Consider the following 18,285-nt stretch of genomic DNA (forward strand, 5'->3'; position numbering starts at 1 on the left):
GCATTTGATAAAATTAAGGATCCTTTTGTGATAAAATCCTCAACAAACTAGGCATAAAAGGAACATACTGCAAAGTAATAAAAGTAATATATGATAAGACCACAGAAAACATTATACTAAACAGGGAAAATTTGAAAGCAGTCTCCCGAAGAACTGGAACAAGACATTGATGACCACTTTCACCACTCCTGTTCAACATACTAGAAGCCCAAGCCAGAGCAATCAGGCAAGAGAAGAAATAAAAGGCATCCAAATTTGGAAAAGATGAAGTCAGCTTATCTCTGTTTGCTCATGATATGATCTTATACCTAGAAAATCCCAAAGACTCCTAGATTTCATACATTCTGTAAAGTTTCAGAATGAAATGAGCGTACAAAAATCAGTGTCATTTCTATACATGAACAACAAACTGAGAACCAAATCAAGAAGTACAATAGCTACAAAAAAAGTAAAATATTTAGGAATATATTTTAAACAAGGGGGTAAAAGATCTTTACAAGGAAAACTACAAAACACTGATGATAGAAATCATACATGACACAAATGGAAAAACCTCCCATGTTCATGGATCAGAAAAATCAATATCATTAAAACAATCATACAGATGTACAGATTGAATATAATTCCTATCTTTAAAATGTAATTTTTCACAGAATTAGAAAAAATAATCCTCAAATTCATATGGAATGAAAAAAGAGCCTGAATATCCAAAGCAATTGTAAGCAGAAAGAACAAAGCTGGAGGCATCACATTACCTGACTTCAAATTATACTACGAGGCTATAGTAACCAAAACAGCATGGTACTTGTATAAAAACAGACACATAGATCAATGTAACACAATAGAGAACTCAGAAATAAAGCCACATACCTATAGACAACTGATCTTTGACAATATCAACACAAACATACCCTGAAGGAAGGACATCCTTTACAATGAAGGACGTCCTTTACAATAAGTGGTGCCGGGAAAACTGGATTACCTGTGCGGAAGAATGAAACTGGACTTCTGTCTCTTACCATCTATAAGCCAACTCAAGATCAATTAAAGGCTTAAATGTAAGACCTGAAACTATAAAAATATTAGAAGAAAACCTAGGGAAAACTCCTCTGGATATTGGCCTAGATGAACAATTTATGACTAAGGCCTCAAAAGCAAATGCAACAAAAACACAAATAGACAAATGGGACTTAATTAAACCAAAGAGCTTCTGCAAAGCAAAAGAAATAAGACAACAGACAACGTGCAGAATGGAAGAAAACATTTACAAACTATGGATACAACAAGGGACTAATATACAACGAACTCAAACAACTCAACAACGACATAAACAAATCAAAGAACATAATATCTCCTCATCCTTTACCCACCTCCTACACTACCGAATGGGCAAAGAACATGAACATTTTTTCAAAAGAAAACATACAAATATCTAACCTGCATATGAAAAAACGCTTAACATCACTAACCATCAGAGAAATGCAAATTAAAACCACAATGACATATTTCACAGAAGTCATAATGGCTATTACTAAAAATTCAAAAAATAACAGATGTTCGGTGAAACTCCGTCTCTACTAAAAAATACAAAAAAAACTAGCCGGGCGAGGTGGCGGGCGCCTGTAGTCCCAGCTACTCGGGAGGCTGAGGCAGGAGAATGCCGTAAACCCAGGAGGCGGAGCTTGCAGTGAGCGGAGACCCGGCCACTGCACTCCAGCCCGGGCGACACAGCGAGACTCCGTCTCAAAAAAATAAATAAATAAATAACAGATGTTGGTCAGGATGCAGAGAAAATGGAACACTTACACACTGTTAGTGGGAATGTAAATTAGTATAACCTGTATGAAAAATCATATGGAGATTTCTCATAGAACTGAAAATAGAACTGCCATTTGAGGTAGCAATCCCGCTACTGGCTATCTACCCAAAGGAAAATAAATAATTAGATCTAAAAGATACCCACACTCATGTGTTTATCACTGCACTATTCACAACAGCAAAGAGATGGAATCACCTATGTTTACATCAGTGAACGACTGGATACAGAAAATGTAGTGTATATGTGCAGTAGAATACCACTCAGCCAAAATTATCTTTTGCAGCAACATTGATAGAACTGGAGGCTATATTCTTAAATAACCCAGAAACAGAAAGTCGAACACCACATGTTCTCACTTACGAGTGAGAGCTAAATATTGTGTATACATGGACATAAAGTATGGAATAATAGACACTGGAGATTCAGTACTATAGGAGGTGGGTAAAGGATGAGAAATAAATAAATGGGTACTGTGTACATTATTCAGGTGGTGGATACACTAAATAGCCAGACTTTACCACTACATGGTACAGCCATGTAACAAAACTGCACTTGCACCCCTTAAATACATACCAAAAGAAAGTAATAGAGGTCTTCAACAACAATTACCACCCTCCCACTGTTCTGAGGCTCCAGTATCTATTATTCTACACTCTACTTCCATGTGTTCACAGTATTTAGCTCCTATTTATAAATGAGAACGTATGGTATTTGACTTTCTGTTTTCTGAGTTATTTCACTTAAGATAATGACCTCCAGGTCTATATAATGAACAGAACATATACAGAACACTCACCCATCAACTGCAAAAAAAAGAACATTCTTTTCAAGTGCACATGGAACATTCTCCAAAATAGACCACATGAAGGCCACAAAACAAATCTTAACAAATTTTAAAAGACAGCAATCACAGAAAATATATTCTCTGGTTACAGTGAAATGACACTGGACATCAACAACAGAAGGAAAACTGGAAAATCCACAAATACATGAAAATTAAGCAATGCACTCTTAAACAACAGGTCAAAGAAGAAATCACAAGGGAAATTAGAAAACCTCTTGAGACAAACGAAAATGAAAACACAGTGTTCCTGTGTTAGGCCATTCTTGGATTGCTATAAAGGAATACTCAGACTGGGTAATTTTTAAAGAAAAGAAGTTTTATTGACAGTTCTGCAGGCTCTACAAGCACAGTGCTGGCATCTACTCAGCTTCTGAGGAGGCCTCAGGGAGCTTTTCCTGATGGCAAAAGGTGAAATGGGAAGAGCAAGGGAAGCCTGGAGAAGGAGAAAGAGAAGGGGGAGGTGCCACACACTTTTAAATAGCCAGATCTCATGAGAACTCACTACTGCAAAGACATCACCAAGGGGATGGTGCTAAACCATTCATGAGAAATCTGCTCCCATGATCCAGTCACCTTCCATTTCACCTTCCTCCATGAGGAAAATCACCCAGAGTCCTCCCCAGAAGCTGAGCAGATGCCAGCACCATGCATGTATAGCCTGCAGAACAATGAGTCAATTAAACCCCTTTTCTTTATAAATTACCCAGTCTCTGATATTTCTTTTTTTTTTTTTTTTTTCCCCGGAGACAGGGTCTCACTCTGTCACCCAGGCTGGAGTGCAGTGGTGCAGTCTCAGCTCACTGCAACCTCCGTTTCCTTGGTCAAGTGATTCTCCAGCCTCAAATTCCTGAGTAACTGCAATAATAGGCATGAGCTACCATGCCTAGGTAATTTTTGTACTTTTTGTAGAAATGCGGTTTTGACATGTTGCTCAGGTTGTGTGGTATTTCTTTATAGTGATGCAAGAACAGCCTAATACAAGGTCCCACCTCCTACACTGGGTATTACATCTCAACATGAGATTTGGAGGGAACATTCAAGCCATATCAGTGCCCAAACCTGTGAGATGCAGTGAAAACAGTACTAATAGAGAAGTTTATGGCTATGTTTACATTAAAAAAGAAGAAAGATTGAAAACTAACAATCTAACTTTGTACCTTAAGAAACTGAAAAAAGAAAAACAAACTAAACCCAAAGCTAACAGAAGAAAATAATAAAGTTTAGAGCAAAGATCAATGAAATAGAGAATACAAAAGCAATAGAAAAAAATCATCAACAAAACTTGAGGTGATTTTTCCAAAATATCTACAAAACTGACCAATTATTAGGTATACTAATTTTAAAAAAGAGAAGACTCAAATAACTAAAATCAAGAGTGAAAGAGGGGATATTACAGCCAGTACGACATAAAATAAAGAGGGTTGTAAGAGAATATACAAACAGTCATATGCCAACAAACTGGAAAACTTACATAAATGGACAAAATATTTTAAACACACAGCCAACCAAGATTGGATAATGAAGAATTACATAATCTGGACAGACTTACAACTATTAAAGAGATTGCATCAGTAACCAACACTCCACACAAAGAAAAGCCCAAGACATCATTCCTTCATTAGAATATTTCAGCAAATATTTAAAGAAGAATGAACACCCATTCTCCTCAAACTCTTCAAAAAAATTAAAAGAAGGTAAAATCCCAAATTCATTATATAAGGCCAGCATTACCCTAATAATAAAGCCAGATGAAGACAAAGAAAACTACAGACCAACATTCTTGATAGATAATGGAGCAAAAGTCATTAACAAAATACTAGCCAACCAAATTCTCAGGCATAGTAAAAAGATAATATACCATGATCAAGTAAAATTTATTGCTGTAAAGTAAGGATGGTTCAACATAAAAAAATCATTTTAATCACATTAACAGAATGAAAGATGAGAACTACATAATCATCTCAATTGATACACACAAAAATAGCGTTTGACAAAATTTGATGTTCTTTCATGCTAAAAATGCTCAACAAACTAGGATGTAAGGAAACTATTAATACCGCAATATAATAAAGGCTATACATGAAAAGACCACAGCTAACATCAATCTCAATGGTGAAAAATGGAAAGCCATTACTCTAGGATCAAGATCAAGACAAAGATGCCTGCACCCCTTCTATTTAACATAGTACTGGAATGTCCTAGTCAAAGCAATTATGCAAGTGAAATAAAAGGCACCAAAATCAGAAAGGAAGTGAAATTGTCTCTGGTTACAGATGACTTAATCTCCTATGCAGAAAGCCCTAAAGATCCCATTTAAAAACTTTAGAATAATTTAATTCTGCAAAGTTGCAAGATACAAGTCAACATACAAAAATCCATTGCATTTCTATACACTAAAAATGAGCAATCTGCAAAGGACAGTAAGAAAACAATTTCATTTACAATAGCATCAAAAAGAATAAAATACTTTGGAATAAACCTAACCAAGGAGGTAAAAGACTTAAAACTAGAAAACACTGCTGATAGGTATTAAAGACACAAATAAATTGAAAGACATCCAATATTCATGTACTGGAAGACTTATGTTGTTAAAATGTCAGTATTGCCCAAAGTAATCTACCAATTCAGTGCAATCCCTATCAAAATCCCAATGGCATCTTTGGAAATATAGAAAAATCCATTTAAAAATTCATATGGAACCACAAGGGATGCTGAATAGCCAGAACAATCTTGAAAAAGGAAAAAGAGGTCTTTCTGATTTCAAAACATATTACAAGGCTACAGTAATCTAAACATTAGGACTGGCATAAACGCAGACATACAGACCAACAAAAATGAACAGAATTGAGAGCCCAGATATAAACCATTAACCATATGGTCAAACAATTTTTGACAGATGTCAACACCATTCAATGCAACAGGAACTATCTCTTCAACAAACGTTGCTGGGAAACTGAATATCCCCATGCAAAAGAGCAAGTTGGACCCTTTTGTTACACCATAAACAGAAATTAACTCAAAATGAATTAAAGACCTAAACATAAGAAACAAAAGTATAAAACTACTAGAAGAAAACGTTAGAGAAAAGCTTCATGATATTGGATATGACAATGATTTCTTGTGTATGACACCAAAAGCAAAAGCAACAAAAGCAAAATAGACAAATGGGACTACAAATGGGGTTTAATCCAATTCAAAAACTTTTATGCATTAAAGGACACATTAAAGTACCAATAAAGTGAACAGACAGCCTAAGGAGAAAATATTTGCAAATCTGACAAATCATTAATATCTAGACTGCATAAAAGCTCCTACAACTTAAGAACAAAAACAACCTAATTAAAAATGGGCAAGGGGGCTGGGTGCCATGGCTCATGCCTGTAATCCTAGCACTTTGAGAGGTAGGATTATAGGCATGAGCCACCACAGGAAACAGGAAGATTGCCTGAGCCCAGGAGTTCAAGACCAGCCTAGGCAACCTAGTGAAAGCCCCTCTCTACAATAATGTTTTTTTTAAATGAGTCATGCATTGTGGCACACACCTGTAGTTCCAGCTACTCAAAGGGCTGAAGTGGGAGGATCACTTGAGCCCGAGAGGTCAAGACTTTAGTGAGCCATGATTGTGATACTACACTCCAGCCTGGGCAACAGAGTGAGACTCTGTCTCAAAGAAAAAAAGGACAAGTGACTTGAATCTACATTTCTTCAATGAAGGTATACAAATGACCAACAAGCATATAAAAAGATGCTCAGTATCACTTATTAGAGAAACGCAAATCAAAACCATAAGGTAGCACGTCACATTCATTAGGATGACTAGTTTAAAAAAAAAAAAAACAGAAAATAACAAGTTTGTCAAGGATTTGGAGAAATTAGAATCTTTGTGCACTGTTGGTAGGATTGTAAAATGGTGAACCACAATGAAAACAGTATGGTGTTTCCTCAAAAATTTAAAAATAGATTCACTGTATGATATGGCAATCCTCCTTCTGAGTATATGTCCAAAAGCACTGATAGCAGGGTTTTGGAGATATCTGCACATCCATGTTCATAGCAGCATTATTCACAATAGCCAGGATGTGGAAGCAACCCAAATGTCAATAAATAGAAAATGGAAAAACAACGCATGGTATATACATACAATAGCTGACTACTCAGTCTTAAAAAGGAAGAAATTTTGTCACATACTACAACACGCATAAACCTTAAGGACATTATGCTAAGTGAAATAAGCCAGTGACAAAAACACAAATACTGTATGATACCACTTTTACAAGATCTAAAGTTATCAAATTCATATAAACAGAAAATAAAATGTTGGTTATCGAACTGGGAGAGGGGTAAATGGGGAATTGTACAATGGGTGCCGTTTCAGTTTTACAAGACAAAAAAGTTCTGGAGATTTGCTTCACAACAATGTGAAGATACTTAACACTATTGAACTCTATGCTTTAAAATGTTTAAGATGGTAAAAATTATGTTTTGCCATGCACAGTGGTCCTAAGAGGTTTTTTTTTTTTTTGGTTTTTAATAAGGTTTATGTTTCTTACAAAAAATATATTTTTCACAGCTTCGTTATGTTTCAAACAATATTTTTAAACAATGCCCTGTCAAAGTTGCCAATATCTCTCTATACACCTCTGTACAGCTCTAAGATATGGGGGCATATATCTCCCTATAACGTTTAAAATGCTAATTGAAAGCAAATATTAGGTAAGATATTTTCCTTTTCTTTTCAAATTATGTGCTATACGTGAAAGAATAAAATCACTTCTTGCAATATTCCAAGATAAAATATTCCAGTAATTGGCTAACAAAAACAAAAAAATATAAATAATATGCTGGTTAAAAACACTATATATAAGAAAGATATAAATGAATTTTTAAAAATCAGTATTTGAAAACATTCACTATTCTGTTATCAAACTGCCGAAGTAAGTATAAGAATGACAGAAGTCATAGGGAACTAGGACAACAAGATTTTCAAATTGACAAAATAAAGAAAAAAGTTCCACTGCGATACGTGAAAGTTGTTCTATAATCTTACTTATGAGGGAGTTAGCAGAAATTGTACTTAGTATTTCACTCATATATTAATCATTTTTAACAGAATTCCTGGGGCCCTTGGACAGAGGGGATATGCTAAATGAAGCTTTTATTGGCCTGTCTTTAGCACCTCAAAGGGAAGACTCATTTCCAGATAACCGCCCTCCCTCTGGCCCAACCCACAGACATATTGTACAACAAAGAATACTGAATGGCTCTTCTAACAGGTAAGAAATGTTGACTGACGAAATTGCTCCATAAAGTATTTAGTATTACCTGTTCAAATGCGAACTAATAGCAAAGCAAGAATATTTCAAAATGTCAAGGAGAAAAATTTGCATTTCTCATGGCTCAGACTTTGCAGGAGTTTGGTTATTCAGAGCAGGCATAATGAATGGCAGAAGTAAATGTAAAAATAATATTGCTACAATAAATGTTATTCTAGGCCAAAATGAAATTACTATAACATATTGTCTGCATTCTGCTGTTAAATTCTAGGATTGTTGGACTGCCTTTAATAAATATGAACTTTTAGAATATGTAGTTTGAATTATAATTTATATAATATTTCTTTAATGCAAGTTTACCATTAGTTTTTGAAATCTGATAAATGATAGTTTAAATATCTGATATCTGTCTAGTTTGCTACATGGGGTTATTGAGAAGATAAAGAATATGAAATTTTAAAAAAGTAATAATGTTATTTACAGTGATAATGATAATATTAATTATGATGATAAAGATTCTCTCAAGCAAGGGTCAGCAAGCTTTTTGTGTAAAGGGCCAGACAGCAAATATTTTAGGCTTTGCAGGTCACACAAACTTTTGCAACTACTCAATCCTGCTGTTACAGTAAAAAAGTGGCTACAGACAATATATAAATGAATCAGAATGGGGGTGTTACAATAAAACGTTATTTATAAAAATAGGCAGTGGGTCAGATTTGGTCCCTGGTTTATGCATAACATTCTGCTTTTGAGGATCCTGACTATTTTCAGTAATTGTAAAGAGGCCAAATTAAAAAAAAAAATGTATATATCAATTATATATACCCACCTACAATACCCTCAAGAAAAATGCCTCAAACTATACACATTAATAGCAAATAAAGAGGGGGAGGATTTCCAAGTATGAAAGTTTATTTGGATATCGGCAAATCCTCTCCCCAATATACTAATATAAAACTAGACAAAAACCATCATTTCTGGGCGTTGGAAATCAAACAAAGGCAAACAACAAATTGAGAAGCATTTATTGATGAAAAATTGCTGAACTTCTAGTAATAAAGTAGAAGTCTTTTATTTTCTTGCCTGAAGCTGCTTCCATCATCCTGCCCGTCCCCAGACTAGTTCTACCAGGGTAGGGCTGGCTTTAAAAACCAACAGCTGACTTGATTTGGAGCTGAGGGTGGAAAAACTCTACCTAGCAGCATTGTCTAATAAAAGTAGCAAACTATTGTCAGTAAAAGTGACAAACTTGATAGCAAATGCCAGTTCTGCTCGTCTGATTAGGGCAAGTGACTGAATGGCAAACTAGCCAAAAATTCAACAGGGAGATCCTGGAAATGAGAAAACAAAAGAGGTGCTAATTAAACTCTCCACCAATTCTTTTTTTTTTTTTTTTTTTTTTGAGACAGAGTTTCGCTCTAGTTGCCCAGGCTAGAGTGCAATGGCATGACCTCAGCTCACTGCAACCCCCCACCTCCCTGGTTCACACGACTCTCTTGCTTCACCCTCCATAGTAGCTGGGATTACAGGTGCCCACCACTGTGCCCTGCTAATTTATTTATTTATTTGTATTTTTAGTAGAGACAGGGTTTCACCATGTTGGCCAGACTGGTCTCAAACTCCTGACCTCAGGTGATCCACTCGCCTCGGCCTCCCAAAGTGCTAGGATTACAGCCACGAGCCACCATGCCCAGCCCACAAATTCTTATGGGATTGTATGACCTCTCATTTTTTGGCTTTCTCTTGTCTGGTATTTTCCACCTTATGCTTCTTTCTTCCTTCACACCCAAATGCCAAAAGTGCCCCTCTCTTTCTGCCTTTTCCCTGAGAAGCTATCCTTTTTGAAAACTGCCTCTTCAGATTGCATGGTACTTTATAGCATCTTCCTTGTAGTTCATGCTCCAATGTACCAGAATATCAGGCGCTAGGGAGATCATGCATTAGCATTTGGTGTTTTTTTCCATTTTATTTACAATTATTTTGAAGTTTGAACATTCTCTGTCTTCAAGTTATGCTAAGAACATGATTGTCATGTAGTTTCATTTTTCCTTCTATAATGTTCTGTATTGTTTATAAAAGAAGTATTGGGAGATAGAACATAGGAGACTGCTATTATCTTCAGCTACCTAGAAGTCCTACCTCTTTATTTTTTTATTTTGGGGCCAGGGTCTCACTCTGTCACCCAAGCTGGAGTGCAGTGGTGCGATCATGGCTTACTGCAGCCTCGACCTCCCAGGCTCAGGTGATTCTCCCACCTCACTATCCCGAGCAACTGCAACCACAGGCACGTGCCACCATGCCGGGCTAATTTTTGTATTTTTTGTAGAAACAAGGTTTCACCATGTTGCCCAGGCAGGTCTCAGACTCCTGGGCTCAAGTGATCCTTTTGCCTCGGCCTTTCAAAGTGCTGGGATTACAGGCATGAGCCACCACGTCTGGATACTTCTTTAAAAACAATTTTACTGAGATATAACTTACATATACCATGAAATTCACCCATTGTAAGTATACAAGACAATGATATTTGGTAAATTTATAAAGCTGTATGACCACCACCACAGTTTAGGTTTAGAGCATTTCCATCACCCCCAAATAGTTCCGTTATACCTAATTTCCACTCTCCTAACCCAGCCTGAGGCAAACATTGCTCTGCTTTCTGTCTCTAGAGAAATTTTATATAAATGAAATCATATAATCTGGACATTTCATATAAATAAAGTCATACAATATATTGTCTTTTGTATCTGGCGTCTTTCACTTAGCATTATGTTACTGAGGCTCATGTTGTAATATATAGTTTATTCCTTCTTAATTGCTGAATAGTATTCTATTACATGGATGTGCCACATTTTGCTTATTCACTCACCAGCTGATAGATATCTGGGTTATTTCCATTTTGGGGTTATTATGAATAATGTTGCTGTAAACATTCACATTGAAGTTTCTAAGTGGACATATATTTTCATTTGCCTTGGGCAGGTATCTAGGAATTGAATTGCTGGGTCTAAGTTTGTATTTAATTTGCTAGTTTTAAGAAACTGCCAAATTGTTTTCCAAAATGCCTGTAACATTTTACATACTCACCAGCAATATATAAGGGTTCCAGTTTCTCAGTATCCTCACCAACATTTAATATTGTCGATCTTTTTTTATTATAACTATTCTGGTGGGTGAAGAATGATATCTAATTGTAGCTTTAATTTGCATTTCCCTAACAACTAATGATGTTGAACATTTCTTATTTGCTCATTACCATTCTTTGTTGTTATAACTATTCAAATTTGTTGTCCATTCTTTAGTTGAGTTGTCTTGTTATTGAATTGTAAGATACTTTTATATATTCTGAATACAGGGTCCTTATTAAATACCTGATATGCAAGTATTTTCTCCCTGTCTGTGGCTTGCCTTTTCATTTTCCAGTAGTGTCTTTTGAAGTGCAAACGTTCCCAAATGTTGGTGAAGCCCAGGAGAGCAATTTTTTCTTTTTTTGATTGTCTTTTATGTGTTGTACTTAAATTTCTTTCTAATCTGAGAATGAGGATATTTTCTCATGTTTTCTTCTAGAAGTTTTATAGCTTCTGCTCTTAAATTTAAGTCCACTTCGAGTTAATTTTTATGTAGGATGTGAATAAGGGTCTAAGTTCATTATTTAGAACATAGAAATACACATTTTCCCAGTACTTTTTTTTGAGGGAAAAAAACTCATTTTACCCACTGAATTGCCTTTGCCCCTTCATCAAAAATCAACTGACTATAGGTGTTAAGTGTTTATTTCTGGATTTGTCATTCTGCTCCATTCATCTATATGTCTATTCATACAGTAACAAGTGCCTAGACTTTGCTCTATTGAGGACCCTACTGAACTAGGATCTCACAAAACATAGCCAATACCACAAAAATAAACAAGAAAAAGATGAAGTTTCATAGAAATTTACGTCAAAGTAACAGAAAATGAAAACTACACGCATCAATTAAGGAAAATTATCTTCCCCCTAAACAATCATGATGTCAAAGAAAACTGTACAACACCACACCAGGCAGAATTAGATACATTGGAACAAGCAACTGGGTATATTGAAACCCACTCTGAATTATAAAAACAAAATGAGGCCAGGCATGGTGGTTCACGCCTGTAATTCCAGCACTTTGGGAGGCTGAGGCGGATCACCTGAGGTCAGGAGTTCAAGACTAGCCTGGCCAACATGGTGAAACCCCATCTCTACTAAAAATACAAAAATTAGCCTGGCATGATGGCACATGTCTGTAATCCCAGCTCCTTGGGAGGCTGAGGCAGGGGAATCGCTTGAACCCGGGAGGCAGAGGTTGCAGTGAACTGAGGTCGCATCATTGCACTCCAGCCTGGATGACAGAGTGAGACTCCATCTCAAAAAAAAAAAGAAAAGAAAAGAAAAAGAAGAAAAAAAGAAAAAGGCAAAAATGAAAAATAGAAATGGACAGGAGAGAAGGAGGGAGGGATGAAAAAAGACACCAAGAAAATTGGCCGGGTGTGGTGGCTTGCACCTGTAATCCCAACACTTTGGGAGGCCAAGGTGGGAGGATCCCTTGAGCCCAAGGGCTCAAGAGCAGCCTGGGCAACATAGCGAGACCTCATCTCTACTAAAAAAAGAAAAAAAAAATTAGCCTGGCATGGTGGTCCATGCCTGCAGTCCCAGCTACTTGGGAGACTGAGGTGGGAGGATAGCTTGGGGCCCTGAACATTAAGGCTTTAATGAGTCCTGATCATGCCAGTGCACTCCAGCCTGGGTTGCAGAGTGATATCCTGTCTCAAACAAAAACAAAAACAAAAAAGTCCACTGAAACAAATAAATGAAAAAAAAAACATAATATTATCCAAAAATGAAAAATAAGTTACAGGGTACCCAAATGAGAATAAACTCATTATAAAACTTAATTAAAAATATTGAAAATGGCAGAAAACAAAAGAAAATGAGAAGTAAAAAGACAAAGTAATGGAATGGGAGATAAGACAAAGAAGCAACAGCACTTGTATAATTGGATTCCATGAAAACGAAAAAATAAAACAATGTAACAGAATACTCGATACTAAAAATCCAAGAGAATGTTGCAAAATGTATTCATGTACTTTTGCTTATGTAAGTTATTTGATCTTTTTACCAGAAGGCCCTAAACATTTAATCATTGAAATATAAGAGTATAGCTAGGATATTTCTTGGAGCTGATGGTTCTAATTTTTCTCAGACACCCAAAGTGCACTTTCAGGAAAAAAGTATTGAACTTTTCAAACAAGTATCAAACTTTTCAAAAAAATAAAATATAAGGCAAGGCAAAAGCAGAACTACAGTTTTCAAAAACTCAGTGACTGAAAGTGTGAACCAAGGATAGTATAGTCATCCATGATCTCCTTCAAGTATGAACGCTAAAAGAAACAGTTTTCAATATAGGGAATTCTGTACCCATGAACCTTTCTTGAGGAATACTAGAGGAAGAGTTTCATCTAACCATAAGATGAGTAAGAAAGTGTCAGTACAAGGACTGACTGTATTTTAATAAATATAAATGTAGACAGAAGATAAAAGGGGTTGAAGACCCATATACAAATACTGTATGTTGTGATTAAGTAGAAGTAATACAGCTTTAGAAAATGGGAGTGGAACAGAGAGTGAAAGAGTAAGATAGAATAAGCTCACTGATTGTTGTGTAGCCAATAGGTGGGAGTTAAAAGATACAATAAAAACTCGTATGCCACATAATAAAAGTTAACTAAGAAAAGAAGAGACTAAGGGCATTAGAAAAGATACAAATACAAAGGTAACCACTAAAACAAAACCACAAACTTTACTACCTACCATTTACTTTTATTTATATTTTTTAAGAGATGGAGTCTCACTGTATTGCCCAGGCTAGAGTACAATGGTTATTCACAGACACAATCCCACTACTGATTGACCCACTCCGTTTCCAGCCTGGCCCAGTTGACCCCACCTTAGGCAACCTGGTGGTCCTCAGCTCCCAGGAGGTCACCATGTTGATGCCAAACTTAGTGTGGCACCCAATGGGCATTCTGCAGCCCAGAACTCGTGGGCTTAAGTGATAAATAAGTGAGAAGAAAGGAAACACACACGTCAGAAAGAAACATAGCGAATATATCAAAATTCACAAAATTATAAAATATTAGTAAAAGAGTTGAAACCTAGCATATCAGTCATATCAATTAATGTAAATGGACTCACCTCACCTAGTAAAAAAAAAAAAGATTTTCAATGTGCTCATAAAGCAAGATCCAGCTATGTACTGCAAGAAAGACATACATCTAAATAAAATGATTCAGAAAGGGTAAAAATAAAGGAATGGGAAAAGATATTCAGGCAAATGAAAATAATAAACCAATAGTAACCATACCAATTACAGAATTCAAGCCCAAAAGCATAAAATCCAACAAATAAATTAATGCAAATTTTACAAAGATAAAACACTTAAGAATATTTGTACAACAAATAATATAGAAGCCACCTTTATAAAGGAAAATCTATAAAAGATGCAAGGAGATATAGAGAGATATGAATAATAGGAAATTTTAACTTACTTTTTTTTTTTTTTTTTTTTTTTTTGGCAGGGTCTCACTCTTGCCCAGCCTCAAGTGCAGTGGCGTGATCATGGCTCACCACAGTCTTGACCTCCTGGGCTGAGGTGATCCATCTCAGCCTCCTGGGTGGCTGGGACTACAGGCATGTGTCACCACATGCAGCTAATTTTTTGTATTTTTTGCAGAGATGGGGTTTTGCCATGTTGCCGAGGCTAGTCTTGAACTTCTGGGTTCAAGTGATCCACCTGCCTTGGCCTCCCAAAGTGCTGGGATTACAGGCATGAGCCACCACACCCAGCCTAACTCACTATGCTTACTACAGAATAGATCAAGTAGGCAAAAAGTAACAAGAAATAATACCTAAACATAATAATGTAGATATTATGAATATTCATCAAATTCTATTCCTTGATAAGAGAATAAGTTTTCTTCCTAAGAATTCATGGACTATTTACAAAAAAAAGTATGTTACTTGCCAAAATATATCATTAAATTTCACTAAATATTACAAACACTCTCCATCCACAATGTAATAAAACCAGCAATGTTTAACAAGAACCAACATGCCCTTCCTTGTAGAAATTTTAAGACTTTTTATTAAACAACTTTTGGATGAAAGAAGAAATACAACATGAAATTTCTAAGAAGTAATTATAATAAAACACTACATATCAGAATATATGGGATGTATTTAAATAATAATCAGAGGAAAATTGATACCACTAAGCACTTTTACAAGGAAAAAAAAAAAATGAAGAAAGAGAACAATTCTAACCCAAAAGCTTTAAAAAATAACAAGAAACTTGGCCGGGCACGGTGGCTCAAGCCTGTAATCCCAGCACTTTGGGAGGCCGAGATGGGCGGATCACGAGGTCAGGAGATCGAGACCATCCTGGCTAACACGGTGAAACCCCGTCTCTACTAAAAATACAAAAAAAAAAACTAGCCGGGTGAGGTGGCGGCGCCTGTAGTCCCAGCTACTCGGGAGGCTGAGGCAGGAGAATGGCGTAAACCCGGGAGGCGGAGCTTGCAGTGAGCTGAGATCTGGCCACTGCACTCCAGCCTGGGTGACAGAGCGAGACTCCGTCTCAAAAAAAATAAATAAATAAATAAATAAATAAATAAATAAATAATAACAAGAAACTAAACCAAAATAAAGCACAAGGAAAGAAATAATAAAGATAAAACCAGAAATTAATGAGGCAGAGAAGGGATTGGCAAACTTTTTTCCTAAATGGCTTCAGTGTAAATATTTTAGGCTGATGGACCATATGTTCTCTGCTGCAACTATTTAACTCTGTTGTAGCACAAAAACAGTCATAGACAATACATAAATGAATGGATGTGGCTGTGGTCCAATAAAACTTTATTTACATGGAACTGGAAAACATTATGTTAAGTGAAATAAGCCAGGCACAAAATGACAAACTTCACATGTTCTCACTCATCTGTGGGAAGCTAAAAATTAAAACATTTGAACTCATAGAGACAGTGAATATAATAGTGGTTACCAGAGGCTGTGAAAGGTAATTGACGGTGGCGGGGGTGGTTAATGGGTACAAAAATGCAGTCAGATAGAATGAGTGAGATCTAGTATTTGATAGCACAACAGGGTAATTACAGTCAACAGTAATTTATTGTATATTTTAATAAAAATAAATAAATGAGTATAACTGGAATGTTTGTAACACAAGGAAATGATAAATGCTTTAGGTGATGGACACCTCATTTGCCCTAATGTGCTTATTACACATTGTATACCTATATCAAAATAGCTCATGTACAGCCAGGCACGGTGGCTAACGCCTGTAATCCCAGCATTTAGGGAGACTGAGGCAGGTGGATCACTTGAGGCCAGGAGTTCGAGACCAGCTCGGCAAACATGGCAAAACCCTATCTCTACTAAAAATGCAAAAAATTTAGCCAGTCGTGGTGACACACACCTCAGGAAGGCTGAGGCATGACACACTGAAACCCGGGAGGCAGAAGTTTCAGTGAGCTCATTGCGCCCCTGCACTCCAGCCTGGGTGACAAAGCAAGACCCTGTCTCAACATTTCATGTACCCCATAAATGTATACACCTACTATGTATCCAACAAATTAAAAATTAGCCAGGCGCGGTGGCTCATTCCTGTAATCCCAGCACTTTGGGAGGCTGAGGCAGGCGAATCACGAGGTCAGGGTCAAGTTTGAGACCAGCCTGGCCAACGTGGTGAAACCCCATCTCTACTAAAAATACAAAAATTAGCCAGGTGTGGTGGCACACACCTGTCATCCCAGCTACTTTGGGAGGCTGAGGCAGGAAAATTGCTTGGACCCAAGAGGCAGAGGTTGCACTGAGCCTAGACTGCTCCATTGTACTCCAGCCTGGGTGACAGAGCAAGACTCTGTCTCAAAATAAAACAGTTAAAATTAAAATAAAAAAAGAAATTTCCAAAGCAAAACAAAAAACTTTATTTACAAAAACAGGCAACCAGTCCATAAGCCATAGATTACTGACACCTCAGGTAGAAGACAAAAAACAAAACAAACAAAAAACCGTAGATGTAATTAAGATATCAAATCCAAATGTTTTTGAAACAACAAAATAGACCAGCTTGATCAAAAAAAGAGAGAGAAAACACAAACATACAAAATAAGAAATGGCAGAAGGAAGGAGGGAGAAATTAACTATTTAAACAAGAGAGGGTTTTTTCTTTTTAATCATAACAGACTACTTTGCAAATTTCTGTGCAAATGAATTTGAAAACTTAGAAAACAATAGATAATATACTAGTTAAATACAGATTGCCAAAAGTGTCCGCCATTGAATTTAGAAATCTGAAGCACACCAGTTTTCACAAAAGAAATAGACAAGGTTATTAAGAAATTACCCTGTAAAAGAGCAAAAGGCCCAGATGACCGGCTAGAATTCTACCAAACCTTCAAAGATCAGATATTCCCAATGCTGTATAAATTATTCCAAAGCACTGAAAATAAAGAAAAACTTTTCCACAGAAAAATGACAAGCCAATATCATCCATGTAAAAAACATTAAGTAAAATATTAGTGAAAAAAATCCAACACTTGGATCCACCCTGAAAATACAAGGTTGTTTTAGTGTTACCAAATCCATGAAATATCATATACCATATAAATAGATCTAAGGTTGATAAAAATCATACAATTATTTATATAGATGTTGAGAAAGCCTTTGACAAAATTCAGCTCCCATTCCTGACTAAAACACAACAGGAATTGAGGGACACTTACTTTACATAAGAAAAACAATATTTTTAAAAATTCTCTTTTAAAGTTTCTCAGTTTGTCTCTTACATACTGTCACAGATCTTAAAAGATTCAAAAGTGATTATTTTTAAATTCATTGTTCTAATCTCTGCCTTTTAATTGGAGGATTTAATCCATTTATTATTAATGTAATTACTAATAAGTCAGGATTCACATCAGTCATTTTGCTGTCATTTTCTACATTTCTTGTAGCTTTTTATTCCTTTATTCCTCACTTACTGCCTTCTCTTGTGTTAAGTAGGTATTTTAATATCCTTGTAGTTTCTTTGGAGGCTTTTTCTTTGTGGTTTACTTGATGATTATAAATCTTAATTTATAACCATTTAGTTTGTTTTAATATCAATTTAACAACAATAGTATACAAAACCTTTGCTCCTGTGTTGCTCCATTCCTCTCTCTAGATCCTTTGTTATAAATTATATCTTTATACATACACATTTGTGTGTAACAAATTAAAACCTTAAACATTATATTGGTCTGACCTCGCATTCTTATA

The 18,285-nt window shown here is 36.0% G+C and overlaps 1 protein-coding gene across 1 annotated transcript in view; it reads left to right on the forward strand.

The window, feature by feature from the left end:
* The window catches only part of WDPCP (WD repeat containing planar cell polarity effector), a 473,258-nt gene that overhangs the window by 411,883 nt on the left and 43,090 nt on the right, over nucleotides 1-18,285 (forward strand). The window contains 1 exon segment of the mRNA XM_030920555.1: nucleotides 7,774-7,936. Coding sequence (XP_030776415.1) covers nucleotides 7,774-7,936 — 163 coding nt within the window.

Source organism: Rhinopithecus roxellana, chromosome 17 (assembly GCF_007565055.1).
Source record: "Rhinopithecus roxellana isolate Shanxi Qingling chromosome 17, ASM756505v1, whole genome shotgun sequence".
Taxonomy (NCBI): Eukaryota; Metazoa; Chordata; class Mammalia; order Primates; family Cercopithecidae; genus Rhinopithecus; species Rhinopithecus roxellana.